Here is a 20,745-nt window from a genome sequence, read left to right on the forward strand (position 1 = left end):
TCTGGCCCCTTCCCAGTGCTTCCCAGATGCCAGACAGTGAGCAGCTTGTCCCTGACACACCCCTGCCGTGAAGCTGTGTCTTACCTGAGACCAAGCTGACCCCAGCCTGGACAGAACCAGCCTCAGCTCTCCCATCTGAAGGTGTGTTTACCAAATGGATTTAAAGAAAAGCATACGTTCCCCCCCCACACACCACCATATGGAGAAAAGTGACCTCAACTTCACTCAGGTAAAATCTGACAAAGGGTGGTGAACTGGGGCTCTGGTGCAGGGCCCCAGCTGCTGTGGGCACCCTGCTCTTCCAAGGACACTGAGGACAGCAGTGCCCATACATGGCAGAGGGCAACACAGGCAGGCCTCACAAAGACATGCCCTTCATCTCTGGAAAGCCTGCAGAGGGGCTGTCCCTAGAACTGGGCTCAGGCCCTCTCCAGCCCCCGGCACTGGGCCTTTCCCTAGTGCATGTCCTCGTATACCACAGGCACCTTGGCATTGTTGTCTGGTGGGCTTGGTTCTGAAGCATCTTCACCCCAGCGATTAGTTCTGCTCCTTTACACTAATTATGCTGCTCCAGTGGCTGCCTGCCCTGAGGCAAGTGATTCCAGGCGAGCAGAGAACAAACATGGCAGCTGTGGGGTTGTTTCCTTACTGGCTCTAAGACTCAGAGCAGCAACCCTCAGCATTAAAGAAGAGACTTCACAGGAGTCAGTCTCCAGGATTCAGACAGTTTTCTCGCTGTAGCTTTGTATGACCAGCCAGAGGAATCAGGTCAGCCCTACATTCACAGATTCATGGGGTGCAAGGGCACCCCAGAGTCAGGAGAAAAATGCAGCTGTGACAAGGAGGTCATGTCTCGAGTGAGGGTCCGGGCCAGGCCATCCCATGTCTGTCCTGCGTGGCTCCTGCTGTGTGTGTGGATGGAGGCTCCCTGTACCTCCAGCATACCCGGGAGTGCCCAGCATGGTGGAGAAGACTATCAGACCAGGTGCAGGTCCCTGCTGCATCCTCTGGAGAAGGCTGTTTAGTCCTCAGCAGGAAGATGGGGAAACCCAGACAGAGCTGAGGACGTCCAGTAGGACTGCTCTGCCATCCGTGGCACAGATCCCAAGGTAGAAACGAGCCGTGCTGTTTTTGCTTCCTGAGTCACCATCACCGCAGTTTTCACAGCAGCACTGGGTGGGTCTTACCCGTCACCGTGTAGGCGCGGGACACAACCACCTCACCCACCTTGGGGGCCAGGCAGGTGCCATCACCCTCACAGCTGGAGGAAGCACAGCCCTCAACCTGCAGGGTCCCCCTAAATGCAGACATGCAGTCAGCAGGGACAGAGTGGGGAAAGTGTGTCAGGGTGGGTGAAGGGCTGGCCCTGCTGCGGAAGGAAGAGAATGAAGTCCAACCAGGAGTCACAATCAGATGACTCACTCATCCCACATGTCACACGTTCTCCTGGCCCTCCCCAAGAGGACTCTTGGGCACGACACCAATCAGCAGCTGTTTCCTCTTCTCAGAGCAGCAGGATCTGGGGAGCAAACGGGAAGCAAGCAACCTGCAGCCTGCTTTGTTCCAGGGCCTTCAAGCAGGATGGCCAGAACTCCTCTGGACCTTGCATGTCATTTGGATTCCTTGCTGCAAGCCATATATTCCCATTCAGAACAACCTCTAGAGCAGTCCCCGAGCAAGAGACAAAGCTGTGCTGCAGGGAGTAGCAATGCTACTCAGAGCTCTTTGGCCAAGCTCAGGAGGACCCTTTCCTTCCTCAGCTGGACCAATGGGACACTGAGGAGGGGCTTTCTCCCCAAGCCAAGGTGAAGGAGCCTAGGGGAAACACTTCATCCCTAAGGGGGATGGACAGAGCCCAGAGGAGCCCTTTCTCCCTCAGCTCAGGCTACAGAGCCTAAAGAGGACCTTCCTCCTCAAGCTATGGTGAGAGCCCAGGGGGCCTCCCTCCCTGAGTGGAGGCAATGATGCTCAGAAGACCCTCCCTAAGCTGGAGTGGTGGAGCCCAAGCTTGTGAGCTCTGAGAGCCAGGAAGCCAGAAAGCTCAACAAAGCCCCAGCCATGGTGTTCTCCTTAAGGTGCCCTGAATAGTTCTAGTCATAAGAGACAGAAAGGCCTACCAGGAGAAACTCAGAGGTAGGACAAATGAGAAATGTGGGTGACTCATGTTCTCTTCAAGGGCATACGCCTCCAAACTTCTTGACAGTACAGCAAGAAACTTCTGGTTCGGGGTATATCTTTTCAGTTGCTCAAGGGAATGAAAGTCAGGGCTCTGGGTCTTGCCTGGGAGAGAAGCAGAGACTAGGAGTGTATGGAGCAGGTAGGGAGGGGGGCTTGGCCAGGAAGGTAGACACAGAAGATGCCAGAGCTGCCCACTCTGCCACTCAGGGCCATCCCGCCTTGGCCTTCACTTGCAGCTTTCACAGGTACACATGGGGGGGAGGCACCATGAAGCCCCTCTTGTCAGTGTGTGGGACCCCAGACTCTCGGTTCCTGAGGAGGGGCCCCACACCAGAGGATCTTGGGGTGGAAGCTGAAGGAGGCCACAATATCAGGCTCTAAGTAAACAGCATTTATTTCTCATGCATTCAACAAACATTCAGCCCATTGACACTGTGTCAAGCCCTGAGCAAGATCCCAGGGATGGAGCAGCAGTACCTTGGAGCTGGTCACAGGCAGGACCAGTGTTGTGCCCTAGCACAGGGGCTGGTGTTTGCTGAATACATGACAAGTCATTCGGGAAGCCCAGACACTCTGGGCAAGTAGGATAGGTACTGTGGTCAGGACAGTAAGGGCCTCTGGCCCACCAGGAAGCACCTTGGCTATCATATTCCCAGCACTTCTTGCTGACAGCAGCAGACCCAGAGACCAGGGTGCCCTGGCAGTTCAGGGACCTGAACAAGGTCCAGCAAGTAGACAGGGCCACTGTTTTCAACAACTCCCTGGCGTGAGCCTCAGGACCCCTGGCAGCTTGAGGCCACCACCTCAGGTCAGTGCAAACCTCCTGGGTGCATGTGTCTCTGTCCAGGGGTCCAGAGGCCCAGCCCTACCCAAGAGCAGGTTAAGGCCTGGCAGGGCTGGGGAAGGAGCATACAGCAGGAGGTGGTACTGGCCCACACATCCAGAGGGAGCCACAGGTCCGTCGGCCCTCAGCAGGAGCACTGGCATCAGTGGAGGGGGAGTCGCAAGGCAGCAGTCAGCGGGTCCGCTTGCTATCCAAAATGCCCTTCCAGTCATCCGCCCATGAGTGCAGCCGCTGGCGTGAGGGAGGCAGCCACACGTGCCGGTTGTGGCAGGATGTGAAGAGGACGTGCTCCCAGCTGGGGTGTGGCTCAGCCCCTGTAGCAGGAAAGCAGCATTTGAGTGCAGAGGCCCTGAGCCCTGGGCACAGGCCTCATGCATTTCCAGACTGTTTCCTTGTCGGGAAAGTGGTGCCCGTGAAAGCACCTTTCATGGGGGTGAGGAGAAAACGAGGCACTGCCCAGCCAGTACTGGGGGCAGTGCATAGTGCATGTGCTTAGTGGGGCCTTACCACTCCTATGGTAGGGAAGGTCTGAGGCAAACTGCATGCCTGGCTGCCCAGCATGGTTCCAGGCAGGAACACCAGATTGGAGCAGCCACGCATGCAGCTCACTGGTTTTGACCACAGGTTCCCTGGGCCCAAGCTTCAACTCCTCCTGTCTCCACTGGCACAAGTAGGGGATGCCCTCCCTGCTTCCTGTGGTTGGAAACAGGAGCCCGCCAGGCCTGATGGGCAATGACGGCCCTGAGTTCCTAGGGGAGATCATGGGGTTGGGAGGCACTGGCCCTGTCCCTAAGCACATTTGAGGGCCCTCTGTGAACTCCATGTCTGGACACAGGAGAAGGTAGAGACATACTCTGTATTCTCCCCAGGAGATCCAAAACAACAGACTGACTTGCAGCCACCAAAGACTCCAGGAGCTGCTGCACATGCTATAAAACAATGCTCAAATCACCTTGAAACAGCAACAACAAAAAACTATGCTCTGCCTTCCTGTTGTATGCTAGGCACAGTCCAAACTTTTTGAGCAGAAAAAAAAAAAAAAAAGGGGAGAAGGGTTTGTTGCTAAAAGCAAAGATCTGAAGTTCAGAGTCAAGTCCTCCGTTTACATGAAAAAGACAAGAAAGACAAGGGAAGCATGACGTGACTCACTGGAAGCCACCCAGCCAGTGAGGTGAAAGCTAGACCCTGAACATCCTGACTCCCAGGAGTTTCCACGTGCTTAGGCCACATGCTGAAAGGACCTTGTCTCCCTTGCAGGAGACTCAATGCCAGCTCCAGCCTGGACACCTGACAAGACCTGATGACAGAGTGCACTGCCAGGAACAAGGAAGCTTCAGAAAAGTAGGCACTGAGGGGAAAGGGCACATGGGGGCATGGAGCCCCAGGCCTGCTTCACCCACACCTCCCCTGTTGCAAGCCACTTGCCTATAATGTCCAGCCGGTCATCTATGAGGAGGTCAGCAGAGATCACGGTCTTGTCTCTGGTCAGCACAGTCTGCTCCAGAAAGTCAGGGCCAAAGTGCTTCTCCACCCAGGCATACTAAAGCGAATGGGAAGATGAACAGAGTGATGTCAGACAGGGCTGGGAACACCTAGGCACTCCCAGTACCAGCGCCTGATGATGGAAAGGGATCACCTGTAAAGCCAATGCCCAGGGAGAGAGAACGCATCCGATGTAATGTCCCATGTCCATTTCCTGCAGCTAGAAGACTACAGGGTCATGACTTAGACCCGTGCCTGGTGTCTCCAGGGCGACATGGCAAGCCCTCAGCGTCCAGCCTCAGAGGCCACTGCATCACCAGCACTATGCCCACAGGCTCCTTTCTCATTGATGTGCAAGCAGCACAGAAAGAGCTCTGCCCTCAGAGCTTATCTCTGGAAGGGTCAGCTGTCACAGGCACGTCTGTACTATTCATGGCAGAACCCTGGGACAGGCCACAGAGGAGCTGTTCAAGGAGCAGCCACCAGACTCCAAACTCCTCACCGTGCAAGGGACAAACACTTTTTGCAGCCAGTATTACAATGGTGAATGAGATAGACAGGCAACCAGCAGGGTGACAGACACATGGAAAGCAGAGGTGCTGGCGCATGATGCTGCCACCACAGACCTGGCAAACCACCTGCGCCTCACAGCTACTCTGCACTGGGAATCCCTTCCCCTCCCCTCATACAACTCAACTAACTGCCAGGTGGCCTTTCCCTTGAGATGGCAATTTTCCTAAAGCAGCAGCCCTGCGGTGACCTACTGGTCCTCTATTCTGAAAGCTCTTCCATTACAAAGCTGCAGGATCCCACCTACTTCACAAGACCACTCAGTGAGGGTGGAATTATCACACCACAGGCAGAGAGACTACAGACAGGTTACCCCTGCACTGCCTTCTGGCAGCGATGGCACTCTCCCTGCCATGCTCTCCTGCAGCCAAGGCCACCCCGCAGTGGGCCTGTGCTCGGCAGTTGTCTAGTCCATGCTGGTTACGGAAAGTAACAGCACTGCCTTACCACCACTGCTGGGGAAGAACTGCGGAAATGTGCACAGAGGTCTCAGCCCTGGGCCAGGCAGAGAACAAGTGCTCAGGAAAGGATTGTGGCTCTGGGTCTCACCCCACAGCTGAGGCCTAACCCATCCAGCCCCACAGTCAGAATGGAGGAGTTAGGCTGTGGGAAAGCTGATGGGCCTCACCAAGATATAGCTTCCTCAGAGTGTTGCTGGTGTGGTCAAATAAAGTAAGTTCCATATAGGTCATGGCTGCATTCTGGGTCCTGCATGTCTCTCAGAGAATTATGTGTTAAGGAGTCTCAGTCCCTGAAGTGGTGCTAGGGAGGTGGTAGAACCTTTAAGAGATGGGCCTAATGAGAGGTCCTTGGGTCACTGAGGGTGTGGCCTTGAAGGAAACACTGGAAAGCTGGCCCCCTTCCCCTCCTCTTTTGCTCCCTAGTCACCAGGTGATTTTGTTCCACCGAATCAACAGAAACCTCCAAAAGTATGAGCCAAAATAGACCTTTTTTTCTTTATAAGTTGATTCATCTCTGGTATGTGTTACAGCAATGGACAGAGGACTAACACGCACATGTAGAGTAATGCCTAGTACATAGGAAGAACTGTTATTATAACTAAACTTTAGTAGCTCCAAATACTCTACGGAAAATCAACTAAAATTATGAATACAAATCAGGATACAAAGTCAGCATACAAAAGTCATTTATGTTTTTATTCATTTGGAGATTATAAGTAAACAAAAATGCCATTTACAATAGCATAAAAAATTAAATAGACTGAACTGCATACTTAAAACAGCTAAAGTGATAGTTTTGTATTGTGTGTATTTATTACAATGAAAATTTTAATTAAAAGCTAAAGATAGTCTTTATGTCAAAACAAGACCCAATATGAAGTAGAGACAATATTAACAAAACATGTGCAAGACTTGGCCACTGAGAGTTATAAAACACTATTGAGAAAAATTAAACAAAATTTAAATAAATAGAGGCACTTTTGTGTTCATCTGTAGATCAGGAGACTCAATATTATAAAGTTCAAAAGCTATGATGCACTACAATCAAATTCCCACCAGGCTCACTACATTTTGATCAAAGGATCTATTCAGATATTTCAGAAATGAACCCAAAGATATCAAGACATTTCAAGATGGCCTTTCAGTCAAAGAAATAAGTGAATTTATGTGACTAAACCAGAAAGAAAGCTTGTTTGGGGCCCTTTGTCAAAAAAAAAAAAAAAAAAAAGCACAAGGACCCACATTTGATCCCTGGTATTGAATGCTGTGCTGGCCCTGGAAGCTGGGGTGAATCAAGTCGGCCACCAAAACTAGGCATGGTAATGCATGCCTGTAATCCCTGTGCTAGGAAGGCTAAGACAGGAAGATCACTATGAGTCTTAGCTGCATAGTGAGACCTTATACCAAATAAATAAAAATGGGTCATAACCTAATATAAAAGCTAAAGCTATAAACTTCTTGCTCTTCAAAGATATTGTTAAGGGCCGGCCAGATAGCTCAGTGGAGTAAAAGCACCTGCTTAGGCAGAGCACAGTGGCTGGGATTCAATCCCCAGTGTGGCTTGCAGTGCTGGCCCCACCCCCAGAGCACGCTGAGACAGCAACTGAGACTGGGCGTGGTTGTGCGAATCTGTAATTCCAGCACTTGGGAGGCTGAAAACAGGAGAATCACTATAAGTCCAATCTACGTTGTGAGACCCTGTACTAAATACACAAAAACAAAAGATATTGTTGTTATTATTATTATTATTATTATTATTATTATTTTATTTATTTATTTTTTGCGGAACCGGGGATTGAACTCAGGCCCTTGCGCTTGCCAGGGAAGCGCTTATCCCACTGAGCCATCTCCCCGGCCCCAACAAAAGATATTGTTAAGAAAATGAAATGACAAGTCACAAACTAGGAAAACACATTTGTAAAGTATATTACTAGATAAGACTTGTTTCTTGAATACATAAAATAACTCTCACAACTATGTGTAACAACCCCATGAAAACAAGGCACAAGATCTGAATGGACTATCTGCTTTAAAAATGGTTCAACGGGCTGGTGAGATAGCTCAGTGGTCCAAAGTACCTGCTTAGGCAAGCAAGCAGGCACTGTGGTTCGATCACCAATCACCAACGCCACATGCTTCACCAGCCCTGCCCCCAGGGTGGGCTAAACTGGCCACAAAAAAAAAGGTTCAACACCATCAGTGAAATGCGAATGCCAGCCCCACCCCTGGGGCACAGCAATTGAGACTGGGCAATTGAGACTGGGCATGGTGGCGTGCGCCTGTAAACCCAGCTCTTGGGAGGCTGTAAATAGGCAGATCGCTATGAGTCCAATCTAGTAGTGAGACCCTGAACACCCTGTAGACCTTTCCCTAAAATACAAAAAAATAAATAAAATAATAAAACCAGGAGACACTGCCACACACCTGGCACAACGGCCAGCATCCAGGCCCTCGTAACATTCAATGCTGATGAGGATGTGGAGCCAAAGGGACTTGTATCCATTGTGTGTACATATTTTTGCTTTGTTTCATGGTACTGAGACTAGAAGCCCCATGCCTTGCACCTGCAAGGCGAACAGTTCATCACTATGCCACCAGCCCTTTCCATTTTATTTTGAGCAAGGCTACATAATCCAATCTGCCCTCAAATTTTCAGTCCTCCTGCATCCACTCCCAAGAGGCTGGAATTATAAGCATTTGCCAACATGCCCAGGATGTACAGATGTTTCTAACTGATTTTTTTTTTTTTTTAATTTTGGTGCTAAGGATCCAACCCAGGTCCTTGTCCATGCTAAGCTCATGGTCTACTAATGAGCATCATCCCTAGCTCATAGCCTATTTTTCAAAAACAGTTTTAGCTTCACAGCAAAAGTGAATAGAACGTAGAGACTGCAATGTGCCCCTCCACCTCCACACATGCAAGGCTGCCAGTGCCGTCAATCCCACAGAATGTGCAGCACCAACAGTGCCCTAAGATCAACTCTGGATAGTACAAAATGATGCATTTCAAGGTAGGTTCACTAACATTACAAATGGAGTATGCAAGGAGGGGAGGTGGAATACCATCAACGAGGTGAGCCTCAGAGGGATAAGGCAAGAACAGAGCAAGACTGGAATAGGACTATCCTCTAGTTATTAGCTGCTGTGCTCTTAGGGAGGTGCTGCTCACTCTGGACCACTCATTTTGATTCCTGAAAACACAAGGATAAAACAGTTTAGCCAGCCAGATGTGGTGACGCACACCTATAATCTCACCTACTTAGGAGGCTGAGGCAGGAGGACTGCAAGTTCAAGACCAACCTAGGCAACTTAGCAAGACCCTACCTAAAAAAAAAAAAAAAGACACTGGGCATGGTGGCACACACTAGTAATCTGAGCACTTGGGAGGCCAAGGTAGGAGGATCATTGTGAGTTTGAAGCCAGGCTGGGCTACAAAGTACGTTCAAGACCAGCCTGAACTGCATAGAGAAACCCTGTCTTTTAAAAAGAAAAAAGATAAAAGACAGGATGTAGCTCAGTGTGAAGGCCTTAAGTTCAATCCCCAATACTACAAATAAACTAATCAAACAATATAGTTCAGCCCAACAAATGGTGAAGTTATGTAAGTGTAAAATAGTAGTGTCATTTCTAAACCAAAATTGGAAAAAAAGTCAAGCTAAATCTAAACTACATGTATCTAAAGAATTATGGAAGGAATATCTTAAGTTCTTATCATTAATACAAAATACCGGACACCCAAAGTTGAAGGAGGAAAGGGTTATTTTAGTTCTGTTTGTAGAGGTTTCAGCTCACAACTGGCTGGCTGCGAGGCAGGTTTGGCAGAGGGGCATCATGGGGAGAAACAGGTAACAGTGGCAGAAAGCAGGAAGCCAGCAAAGCAGCACAGTAGTGAGGAAGCGGCCTCAGCCAGCCTGCCTTCTTTCTGTCCCTTTATATTCATCCCATTATCCACTCCCAAGACTACGTCAAATCCCTTAATTCCAGCATCACACACTCTAGACCCAGGCACCTCTGAAAAGCCCCACCTGTGACCACAGGAAGCTTTGAGTGGACTTCTAGACATGAGATATAACAAGGGACTTGCAGGGCAGGCCCCTCTTTCCAAGGCTGTGGGCAGGAAGTCCCTGAATAAAAAGCCCAGAAATCATAAAGATGGTGTACTAGTTGATACATTGTGTCAACTTGAGTTTAGAAGCTTAATTAAGTGACTCAAGAGAGAGCCTGGATTCTCACTTTGTAAACATCCTCATCCTGTGCAAAAGGAGAGCATGGACATTATGGGAGTTCTACACCTCCACAGCTTGTTTACAATATGAGGGGAGAAAGGTTGGCTAAAAGCTGCAGCTGCTGCCCTTCCCTGAGCTCTTAGTTGTTTTCTGCTGTCACGGACTGGTGCTCTCTGCCTTGGAGCTGTCACGGACTTGCTGCTCTCTGCCATGGGCCACTCTGCCTCGGAGCCAGCTAAGTATAGACTGAAACCTCCCCAAACTGTGCGCTTTAAATAAACCTTTCCTTCCTTAATTTTGGGTGTTGGGTATTTTGTCCCATCAATGAGAGAAAAGTAACTGAGACGAATGAAGGAAGATGCTGGAGAGGATGGCTGTAGCAGGGGAATAGCTGGGACAGACAGCTGGGACAGCTGCCCATCTAGCTGCTGGCGCTCCCTAAGCCATGAGGTCCTCAAGCTCAGGACCAGCCCCACAGCTCAGAGCTTGACTCTCCTGGCTAGGCATGGTAGTTGCAGGTGCACTGACCCAAAGACGGGGCACTTCTTTTTGTTTTGGGTTTTTGGGGGCAGGGGGTAAAAAGGAGACAAACAATTTGAAAGACAACACCACAAAGACCAGAGGTCTTCAGGATATATGACTTGATCTAGGCTAAACCATTTCTTCAGGTGTTACATATATTTTTCATGCTATGCTTTTCATGTATCTAATTTACTAATATTTTGTTTAGGACTTTTATACTAATGTAAATGAGGTATTTGCATTTTTTTTCTTTGCAGTATTATCAAGTTTTTGGGTCAAGGTAAAAACTTAATCTGAAAGATTCTTTTTTATTGTAAAGATAATAAAAACATTTAAAAACATTAAAAAGATACAAAATTTCAAACCAAGATGATAGGAAATAACAATGGTTGCTATACTGCATACTATGATCTTCAAGGTAATTGGTCAGATTACCAGATATAAGCCTACAAAATTGGTTTTAAAAAGTAAGCACTAACTGTTCCTTGCAATAAACCAAAAGAAAACTGGGCATAGTGGCACACATGTGTAATCCCAAGACTCAGGAGGTTAAGGCAGGAGGACAGTTGCAAGTTCAAAGCCAGCTTGGGCTACAAAATGAGCTCAAGGCCAGCCTGGAGTGCATCATGAGATCCTGTGTCAAAAACACAAAAAACAAAAACAAACAAAAAAACAATAGAAATTAGTAGTATAATTATTTTCACTAACATATGTGTGTGTGTGTGTGTGTGTGTGTGTGTGTTTCCTTTCCTTCTTTCTTTTCTCCTTTCCCTCATCCCAGTTGTTCTTTCATTTTGAATTTAGAAAAGAAATACTGGTGCTGAGGCTTAAATATGGCTTGTCCCCACCTTCATTCACACTGGGGCTTAACTCTGCGCTATAGTGTTGGAGGCATTTAGCTCACAGAGTGGAGGCCTTGAGTGTAGCAACGCCTCTTGCATGGGTCTGGGAGTTCTTGGGCTCAGAGCCTGGGTCCGTTACCCTGAGAACGGGTTGTATAAATGAACAGCACCTCTCACGCTCTGCCTCCTCAGCGGGAACTTGTTTGCCATTCTGCTCTCCTCCCTGACCTGAAGCCACGTGAGGCCCCCACCAGATGATAACCAGACACCAGCACCTTGATCTTGGACTTCTAGCCTCTTGAACTATGAGCCAAAATAACCCCCATTTTTCATAAAATACCCAGACCCCAGTATCTTGTTGTAACAACAGAAAATGAACTAAGACAACTGAGGTGAAATGCAAGCACACCAACCACAGTCTCCAGGGTAAAGTTACTGGGTTGCAGCTGCGTGGCTCACATACACAATCATGTAGATTCCTGAGAATCTGTGGGCTCTTCACATGGCAGAAGCAGCTCTGGGCTCTTTAACGTAAGTGGATGATAGGTTCACAGACTGGGAGCAACTGGGCAATTTGGAGTAAAATATGCAGAAATTTAATTCATTACCCGTTTTTCTTTCTTTTTGCAGCGTGTGTGTGTGTGTGTGTGTGTGTGTGTGTGTGTGTGTGTGCATGTGTATGGAGGAGTATGTGTGTGTATGCACATGGGTGGTGTGTGTGTGTGTGTGTGTGTGCGTGTGTGTGTGTGTTTCTGGGAATCTAAGCCAGGGTCTCTTAGGCAAGTACTCTACCAATTATTGTTAAAACTAAAATAGACTCCACCAACATGTCAGCCAGAAACCAGCCTTCAAATCATGAGAACACACTTTGCTTCACACTCCAGTACCTCACTTAATGTGGCATGTCATTACTCCCCTTATGGAATTAGAAAAAGTCCAGATGCATTGTCATGCCTCTAAATGAAGAACTTGCTGTGGATTTTTAAAAAATCTTTCTTTGGGAGCAAAAGCAAAAATCATGCTACTCAAGTTCCAGTCTGGTGGAGCTTGAGAAGAGGGGTGATGTGGCACAGGAGAAGACTGCACGGGGTCCCACACTTGACTCACTACCTTCCTGCTGCTGACCTTGGACAAGCACCTTAACCTCTCCTGCCTCATTTTCCAATCTATAAAATAGGGCAAGCATGGTCCCTACTCTGCAAAGGTATTAAGTTAGTGGGTTATCATAGAGAAAAAGCTCTTGCCTACAGCCAACACAAGCTTGTTGTGCTCTGAGGTTAAATGCCAGTATACTCTAGGAGGAAGGAAGGGTCTGGTAACCTGGATGTGGATCATTTCTAACCCTAGTGTGTGATAAAAAAGTGAGATCGTAGCTACCCGGATTCTCTTCTTTTGTCTGGGTCGTCAGAGGAGAATATTCATGGAGAAGTGTTTCCACTTAGGATTCCCATGGTGATCACATTCCAGTGAATAGAGCCAAAAGTGGACCCAGGAAGGCAAAACACCTTGTATGCATGTCCTAGACCAGCCGCCTGCCCTGCAACACCAGCCCCAGGCACAGTACAGAGAAACCAGTGACACCTACTTCCTTTGGCCAGTCAGCTGAGGTAAAAAATGTCCACCCACATTGGGCAGGGAAGGTGGTAGGCATGTTGTCAGGCCAGAGGAGTGGTCAGAGCAGGATAATAGATGGATACGGTAGGCAGTATGGCAGGAGCTACCTTCATCTCAGGTGGTTGGGACATAGGCAAGTTAACATGCTTAGCCTGGCCTACCCCCACCTTCTAGCCAGTCCCTACAGCCACTGGCAAAAACATACCACCAAGAATGTCTTTAGATAATGCTGCATACTTGCCCTGTTTCACGCCTGTGCCCTGTGTCCCCCCTTCTCCATCAGCTGACAGGGCATAGCCTGGGCCAGTAGGAAGTGTGAACTGTGCTCACCCCTAGTGTACTTACTGGAAATGGACAAAACTTTTTGTGTAACATGTACCAGACTCCGACATTTCCTCCTGTGGCACACTAATCCTTTTATTGGAACTTACACTAAGAACATAATAATACAAACACCTATTCACAAAATATCTTCAGTTTTAAACAAGTCATATTTCTGAATAATAGTGTTTGGTGACAAAAAAAAAAAACCCTAAAAGATATAATACTAAGCAAAAAAAAGTAGTAAATCATATGAGATTTTTAAAAATATATGCATTATATTTAACAGGCATCAAAGTGAAACTAAAAAGAACACATCAAAACCTTAGCAGTGTTCCTCTCTAGGTGGCAGGAATGTGGATGTGGGCTTCTGTTGCTTTTTTCTTTCAGGACACCTACCATCATTAGTGCACCCGTCTTCTGACAAGGTCACCTCTGTTTTTTTTTCTGGAAGCCACCATTCTTCCATCAGCAGCAGCCTTATAAAGGACAATCAGTCCTCATCTCCTCCCTGGGCTTTCACTGCCAGACTCATACTCACAGACGAGAGCGGCCAGCAGCTGCACTTGGCATAGCCCTAGTACCTGGAGTGTGGGACCCACGCTCAGCTCACTGATTACACAGTCTTGTGGGGGAGATTACAAGTAACATTTAAGAGCATCTTCTGGACTGTGATTCTTGGAGCTATGAAACCCCAGGATGAACACCAACAGCACTCCAGTGTTTTAGAAGAATATTAACTAGACAGATTGCCTCCTGGTGTCTAAAGCCTGCTTCTTCCTATTTCCTTCTCTGAGCAAACTAACATCCTTCTAATAGATCCTATTTTCATTAGCTTAAAGCTCTTAGTGTGCTAGAGAGGAGTCCTGACTTTCATCCCTTCAAAGGCTCCGGGGCCTCTCCAGGGAGTGTGAGCAGCCTGCAGGAGGAGACAGAAGCTGAGTATAAGCGGAGGGATAAACAGACAGGCCCAGGCCTCACTGGCTGTGTGTGATCACTGGATCCAGCAGACGAGCTCTCTCACCTCTCTGAGCCTCAGTTTCTCCATCTCTCCAATTACAAGGGTGTTCTGTAAACCTCATAAGTAGTAACTAAAGGACAGTGCCTGGTGTATTAGAGACGTCTAGTAAGTGACAAACATCCTTACACAAAGGCATCTGACAGCTCTTAGCTGAACAAGGGGTCTCTTCACCCAATACCAAATGCTGAATTTGAGGGGTAGGGGGCTGCCCCTAAGCTGGACACTGGAGGCTACAGCCAGCACTGCTATGACAATTGCTGCCCTCATGGACCTCAGCCCAGTGGGAGACAGTGAGTAAAAAGACAGAGGCAGAGACACAAACCCATTCCAAATGGTCCTCAGTGCCACACAGGAAACAGGGCCAACAGATATAACAAAGTGAAAAAAGAATATACTTCAGAGACAGTGAGGAAGTGTGGGGAAGTTTCTGAGTGCAACAGCAAGAGAGGAAGATGTTTGGAGACTAGGGTGGCTCAAGAAAAGAGGGTGGAAACAAAAGAAACAGAGGGTGGAGAGCACCTCAGTGGAGAGAGGCAGGAAGGCCTGAAGGGAATGCCAGGAGTCTCTACACAGACTTTTAAAAGGGAAGCTATTAGGAAAGGGCTGACGTGATATGCCTTATGAAATGCCTCATTAGCTCTGTGTGGAACTAAAATGAGCCAGCAGGTTAGGGGCAACATTAGCAGTTCTGGGAAGAAATGCTGAGCTGATGATAAAGGGAATAAAGATAGAGATGAATGTCAGATTTAGAAACAGAATACACAAGGTACTGGGCTCAGTGCACACTGGCCAAGGAGGGTAGACAGCACTGTGTTCACTGTGAGGGAGGGAAAGACAAAGACACACACAGACACTGACATGGGACAGACACATCAGGCTGGTGACCTCACTGAAGCTGTGGTGCAGGCTAGGAGGTCATCACTAAGAAAATGTGTAAATACACAGGAATGGGTAAAGAGCCACCTTACCAGCCTTACACCAGTGAATAAAGTCCATATCCTTTCCTATCCACGAATTCAACCAATCACAGGGCAGAAATTTTCAGTAATTGTATATATGCTTAACATGTACATATATACTGTACATGTACAGTAACTATTTCTTGTTACTGCTCCCTAAACAATAGAGTATAATAGCTATTTCACATACCATTTACATTGCAGTAGATAGTATGTCATCTAGAAATGATTTAAAGAATATGAGAAGAGGTACACATATTATATGCAAATACCAAGCCACTTTATATATGAGACTTGAGCATCTTCAGGTAATGATTGGGTGAGGTGGACTCCTGAAACCAATTCCCCACAGCTACCAAAGGATCCTGAACAGCCACGTGACCACCCAGTGCAAGACTGGTGGAAGCAGCCATTGTATTCCCCACTCCAGTACTCAAGCTGAGGGCTGCATTAGAGTTACCTGGAGAGCCGATCAAGATCACACTGGAGCTGCCAGAGTTTCTGGTTCAGAAGATCTGTTGCAGGGCTGAAAAACGTTGATTTCTATTGAGTCTCTGGGGGAGGCTGACCATGGAGGACCCTCACTTGGAGACCATTACTTTACTAGAAAGAGAAGGCCCAGCCTTTACTGCTCACACCGCAGCCACAAACTATAGACCAGGGACCTTACTTCCCTAGGTTTAACTAATCTCATGCTTCTGGAAAATTCAAAGGTAACTATGGGATGGGGATATAGGCAACAAGCACTGGCATAATTCCACAGTAGGTATACCAGAGGTACTTAATACTGGATGAATGTGTAACTGCAGTTCCTGACATGGAGCTGGAGTGAGGAGAGGAAAGAGAAGACGCTCAGAACTCATGCCTGAAGGTTGGAAGCTCCTACCAGCAGAGATCTGGGCTGGAAATCTAGCCTTCTTGCTGAGGAAGATGCTCAGAAACCTTGGGCGAGAGCCAGGCTCTGAATCTCCCTGCCAAGTGCCCTCTTCCTGGCAACAGAGCTATCCTCTGGGTTTGGAAACTGCAGCTTCCCAAATTCCAGAAAAATCTTCATTTCATGTCATTTTCTTTCTTTTCAGTAAGGAGAGAAAAGAGATTATGTAGCAAAATAAACTTGAGCCACTTCCCCTTTGTTAGACTTTTCATGTAATGTTGTCCACAACCTTCCAGCCGCTTACCAAACATGGTTCTCTCTTCATTACCTCTGTCATAAGCCTGTTCAGGGACAAGTACATCTGACAAATGACATTGCTCCAAACTGTTGATGGGTATCTATTCCATCAATCCCTTGTCACAATAATGAGGCCTCACCAGAAAGGGAATGGGGGGGGGGCTGAGAACAGTACAGGAGAAGTCCCTGGGGAACACTGGCACAGAGCCAGAGAGCAAGCACTGGGGACCTGGCACTGAGTCTGCACCTTCCTATCAGAAGAGATGAGCCATCAGCCTTTGTCTGCACTGCACAGGGTGAGGGCTGTCCAGAGCAAGAGGCACATCTTACCTTCTCATAGGGACAGTACTTGAACATCTTGATGGGGCTTGTGCAGATGAACACGTCAGTGCTGCCAAGAAGAGAAAGGACAGTGAGCCTGAAGTCTGTGGCCACCACCATGCTAGCTTCCCAACACCTCCGTACCCTTTTAGACTGAGCCCCTTTTAGGGTCTAAGTGTCACACATGTGATGGGAAACCGACTGCTCTGTGTCTCCACAGCAGAGATGTTGCATTTCTGGCCCATGCAATGGCCATGGAAGCACAGAAAACTTGCAGCAATTTTTACAGGGCCAGACCTAAAAGGTTAGCAGAGCTCAGACACTCCTAAAATTGGAACAGGGAAATACAAAGAAAAAGAAGCATTTGGTAACAAGCCCAGCATTAAAGAACACAGAGATCTGGGCATGGTGGCACAGGCCTGGATTCCCAGCACTCAGGAGGATGAAGCTGAAGCATCGCCAAGAGCTCGAGGCCAGCTTGGGCTCCATAGTGAGTTGAAAGCCAGTGTGAACTACATAGCAAGACCCTGTCTCAAAAATCCAAAATAAATAAATAAAATAAAAGGACTGGGGGTCTGGCTCAGTGGTAGAGTACACACTTAGCATGCACAAGACATTTGGGTTCCATCCACACCAAAAAGGGGGGAATGGGAGACAGATCCTAGAGTTACTCGAGGGAAAAATGAGGTCCCATGCAATGCAAAGGAAAGAAATCAACATTTAAAATGAAGAATTCCAGGGGCTGGGGAGATGGCTCAGTGGAATAAGCGCTTCCCTGGCAAGCACAAGGGCCTGAGTTCAATCCCCGGTTCCGCAAAAAAAAGGAAATAAAAGACAGCAGCCTTAGGGCTGGTGAGACGGCTCAGTGGTCTAAAGCACCTACTTAGAACAAGCTTAGCAAAGCACAGGGACTGCGGTTCAATCCCCCAGCACCACATGCCAACCAGCCCTGCCCCCTGGTGGGCTGAGCTGGCCACACACACACACACACACACACACACACACACAAATAAATAAATTAAAAAAAAAAAGAATTCCAGTACCATGTATTAATGCTCTGGCCTCAGGCCAAACAGAACAGCTTAGATCCCGTGTACTGAGCAGCGCATACCCCTCAAAACAGGTGCTAGCTCTGTATATGGTACAGTACAGCCCTCCCACAGTAAAGGTACCAAGCCAAATCCACAGGGGAGCCGGCCCTGACCCAGAAAGGCTTCTTGGGTGTTGCTTCTCCCCACACCCCCAAGGGCCTTGGAGCCATAACTATCAAGAGTCATCTGGCCCCAAACAGCCTCAAAAGCTTCAGCTCCAACACTGGCACCACCCAGCTCATCAAGCTGAGATGCAGAAGATGTTTTCCCAACTCTCTCTCTGGCAAATTGGCCCCCAGAGAGTCCCATGGAAGCCTGCTGGTCCCCAGAGTGCTGCATATACCTGTCATTATCTGAGGTCTTCCCAGCTTTTGCACTTCCTCTGCCAATTGTGTCCTTACACCTGCTATGTTCCTGCAAAACTCAGCTACTGCCCAGTGATTGTTTTCAGCTCTATCTCCAAAGGGACTAGCCTTTGATTCTTCCTTGCTGTGGTCATCTACCATTGGCCAGATACTGTCCCTGTACACCCCATTTTCCAGCTCAACACCATTCCCTCTTCCCCTGCTCTTCAAGAGCCTAGCGATGTTGCACACACGCACACACGTACATACGTGCAGATCCAACACATAGTCTCTCAGTTCCTATCCCTCCTCACCTCCAAATACCTCCTCTTCCCTTTTTCCTATCCCCAAAACTTCTTCCATCAGCACATGGAGCCTGGCCTCCCTGGTCCCCACCCAAGACAAACACATTCAAGCACTCTGTTCTCAATTATTCAGTCTTTTCAAGAGGGACAAGGACTATGCATACCAGTTTTGCACACTCCCTCACCACCAGCTTGACATCCTGGCTTTGCACACTCACACTTTGTGATCCATCCTGCAATCACTGTTTGTGTATATCTTGCTCCACAGAGGACTATTTTGCCAGGCCTGAAAGAACCCACAGTCCAACTTCTCTCACCTCCACCCAAACAACTGAAGGTTGCTAGAGACAAAAAAAAGAACAGAAAGAAAGAAAGAAAGAAAGAAAGAAAGAAAGAAAGAAAGAAAGAAAGAAAGAAAGAAAGAAAGAAAGAAGAAAAAAAGAAAAGAAAAGAGAAAAATCACAAAGTCTTTGGGGGCCTTGTGACTGCACAGCAGACTACTTTCCAGGGCCTTGGAGGTGCTCACCGCAGGTTCCCCCACATAGTCAGAGCACGCCTTTTCTGAGCCTCACTCTCCTCACCATGGGATCCCACGCTTCTCTTCACGCATCACTATACTGGCTTGCGGTTCTCATGTATGCCATAGCAGCCACCCATCCTCTGGCTCAACCACCATCTGCACTCTCCCCTCCATTTGCACCCATTTGCCTCCATCTTCACAAAGGTATTTTCCCTCTAACTTCTCCCTCTCTCCTCCTCCTCATTCAAACATGTCCCGGTATCTCTTACCTTAAATCTACATTTAACTACTATTCACCTGTAGTAGTTATGATGACATTATCCTGATAGAGCCACTGTCAGTTGAAAATCTTACAAGAACAAATACAGTAAGAACCCAAAAGAAGAAATACAAATAGAAAGGTATAAATACAATTAAAAGGAGAGCAAGAACTTGAGGACTAGACAATGAAGAGAGAGCAAGGAGAAGAGCTAGGAAACATGACAGAGGCAAGCCATGCAGTTACATGTGTAAGATGGGTAAGGCAATGATCCTGAGAATCTTTAGAACATTTCTGAATCTAGCAGTTAACTGGAAGGATTCTCAGCCTGACTAACTATATATACTGACACCTGTGAACTAAGCAACAGCACTGAAGACGGCAATTTGTAATAGTAGGTTCATGCTTGGAGTGCCTGTCATTCTGGTCTTCTGAATATGTGCTGCTTGTCATGACACACCAGTTGCTTCCATGCTGTCTCTCGGATAGATGATTGTTTAAAAAGGAAGGGGGTGTTAATTATTGAAACTGTCCTACCAATTTGATTTGAAACTGTCTCATTAGGGGCCGGGGAGATGGCTCAGTAGACTAAGTGCTTGCCTGACAAGCACAAGGGCCTGAGTTCAATCCCTGGTTCCGGGAAAAAAAAAGAAAGAAAGAAACTGTCTTATTGATACTTGTTTATCAATAAAATTATGGAAAAAATTTAAATGGCAATGGAATACCCTTCTCTGACAAAAATAAACAAAGAAAGGGGATATAAATAAAGGACCTTTTTATCTGTATATACAAAATAGAATAGATGTACAGCTATTTTCTCTTAATTCAATGAGAAGACAGATTTGTACTAATAGTGTTTGGACAGGCTATCATGTGTGCATCTTGTACTATGAACAACTACTACGAAGACAACAATATGCAATGTATTAATTATTGTAACTGTCCTACTAACCTGTTTTGAAACTGTCACATTGCTATTTCTTTCTCAATAAAATAATTTTAAAAAATAAAAAATAAAAAAATAAAAAGGAAGGGGGTGGTGAATGAAGGAAGGAAACAGGAAAAGGAGTGTTGTGGGACTGTCCTGCTACAATGTTGTATATGGTTAGATTTCTGCACTTATGTGTAAACATATATAATTCTTTATTCCTATTTTTTAAATATATTTTAATTTTTTAAATTTTTTGTCATATTCTGTAGGGACTTAAAGTTTAACATATCAATATTTGATGAAAAATACCTGTTCCATGTTATTCCTAAGATGTTTGATATTCAGACAGATAGTGAGCTTAAGCTCAACAGTCTAGGTTATATGGCAATAACAATAAGCTTCTCTTCTGGAGGGTTAACAACCTAAGTTTGTGGACCAAAAATTAGAGAAAAAGGAGGGCCACAAGGAAAGCCAACATTTTGGCCCTAGCCTTCCAAGGTAAATTAAGACTCAGGACATATGAGAACTTGACTATAACGTCATGTAATTCAGTAGTGTCCCAAATTCTCTGATCAAGGAGATTATGGGGCCAAAGAGGAAAGTGATCGATGATGTAGATGTGCGTAAAGAGAGTCCCATGGAGAGAAAACATTCTCTCAGGCTTTCACAGAGCGCAAATTGGCCAAGCAATGGCCATGACTCATCCACATGGCTGACACTGACAATGGATCTACAATTTGAGGTACAGAGTCTCAGGATAAAT

The 20,745-nt window shown here is 47.0% G+C and overlaps 1 protein-coding gene across 2 annotated transcripts in view; it reads right to left on the reverse strand.

Annotated features, from left to right (window-relative positions):
- Positions 1-2,554: 2,554 nt before the first annotated feature.
- The window catches only part of Nt5m (5',3'-nucleotidase, mitochondrial), a 37,427-nt gene continuing 19,236 nt past the window's right edge, over positions 2,555-20,745 (reverse strand). Inside the window, exons 3-5 of one of the 2 annotated variants that reach the window (XM_004640306.2) lie at positions 16,542-16,602; positions 4,448-4,562; positions 3,102-3,336 (exon numbers count right to left, since the gene is read on the reverse strand). In XM_004640306.2, coding sequence (XP_004640363.1) covers positions 3,194-3,336; positions 4,448-4,562; positions 16,542-16,602 — 319 coding nt within the window. In that variant the 3' untranslated portion in view covers positions 3,102-3,193. Of the gene's footprint in view, positions 3,337-4,447; positions 4,563-16,541; positions 16,603-20,745 lie in introns of both variants that reach the window. The other variant, XM_023700174.1, reaches the window with a different exon arrangement.

The sequence above is a fragment of the Octodon degus genome, unplaced genomic scaffold (genome assembly GCF_000260255.1).
Source record: "Octodon degus isolate 3935 unplaced genomic scaffold, OctDeg1.0 scaffold00122, whole genome shotgun sequence".
NCBI lineage: Eukaryota > Metazoa > Chordata > Mammalia > Rodentia > Octodontidae > Octodon > Octodon degus.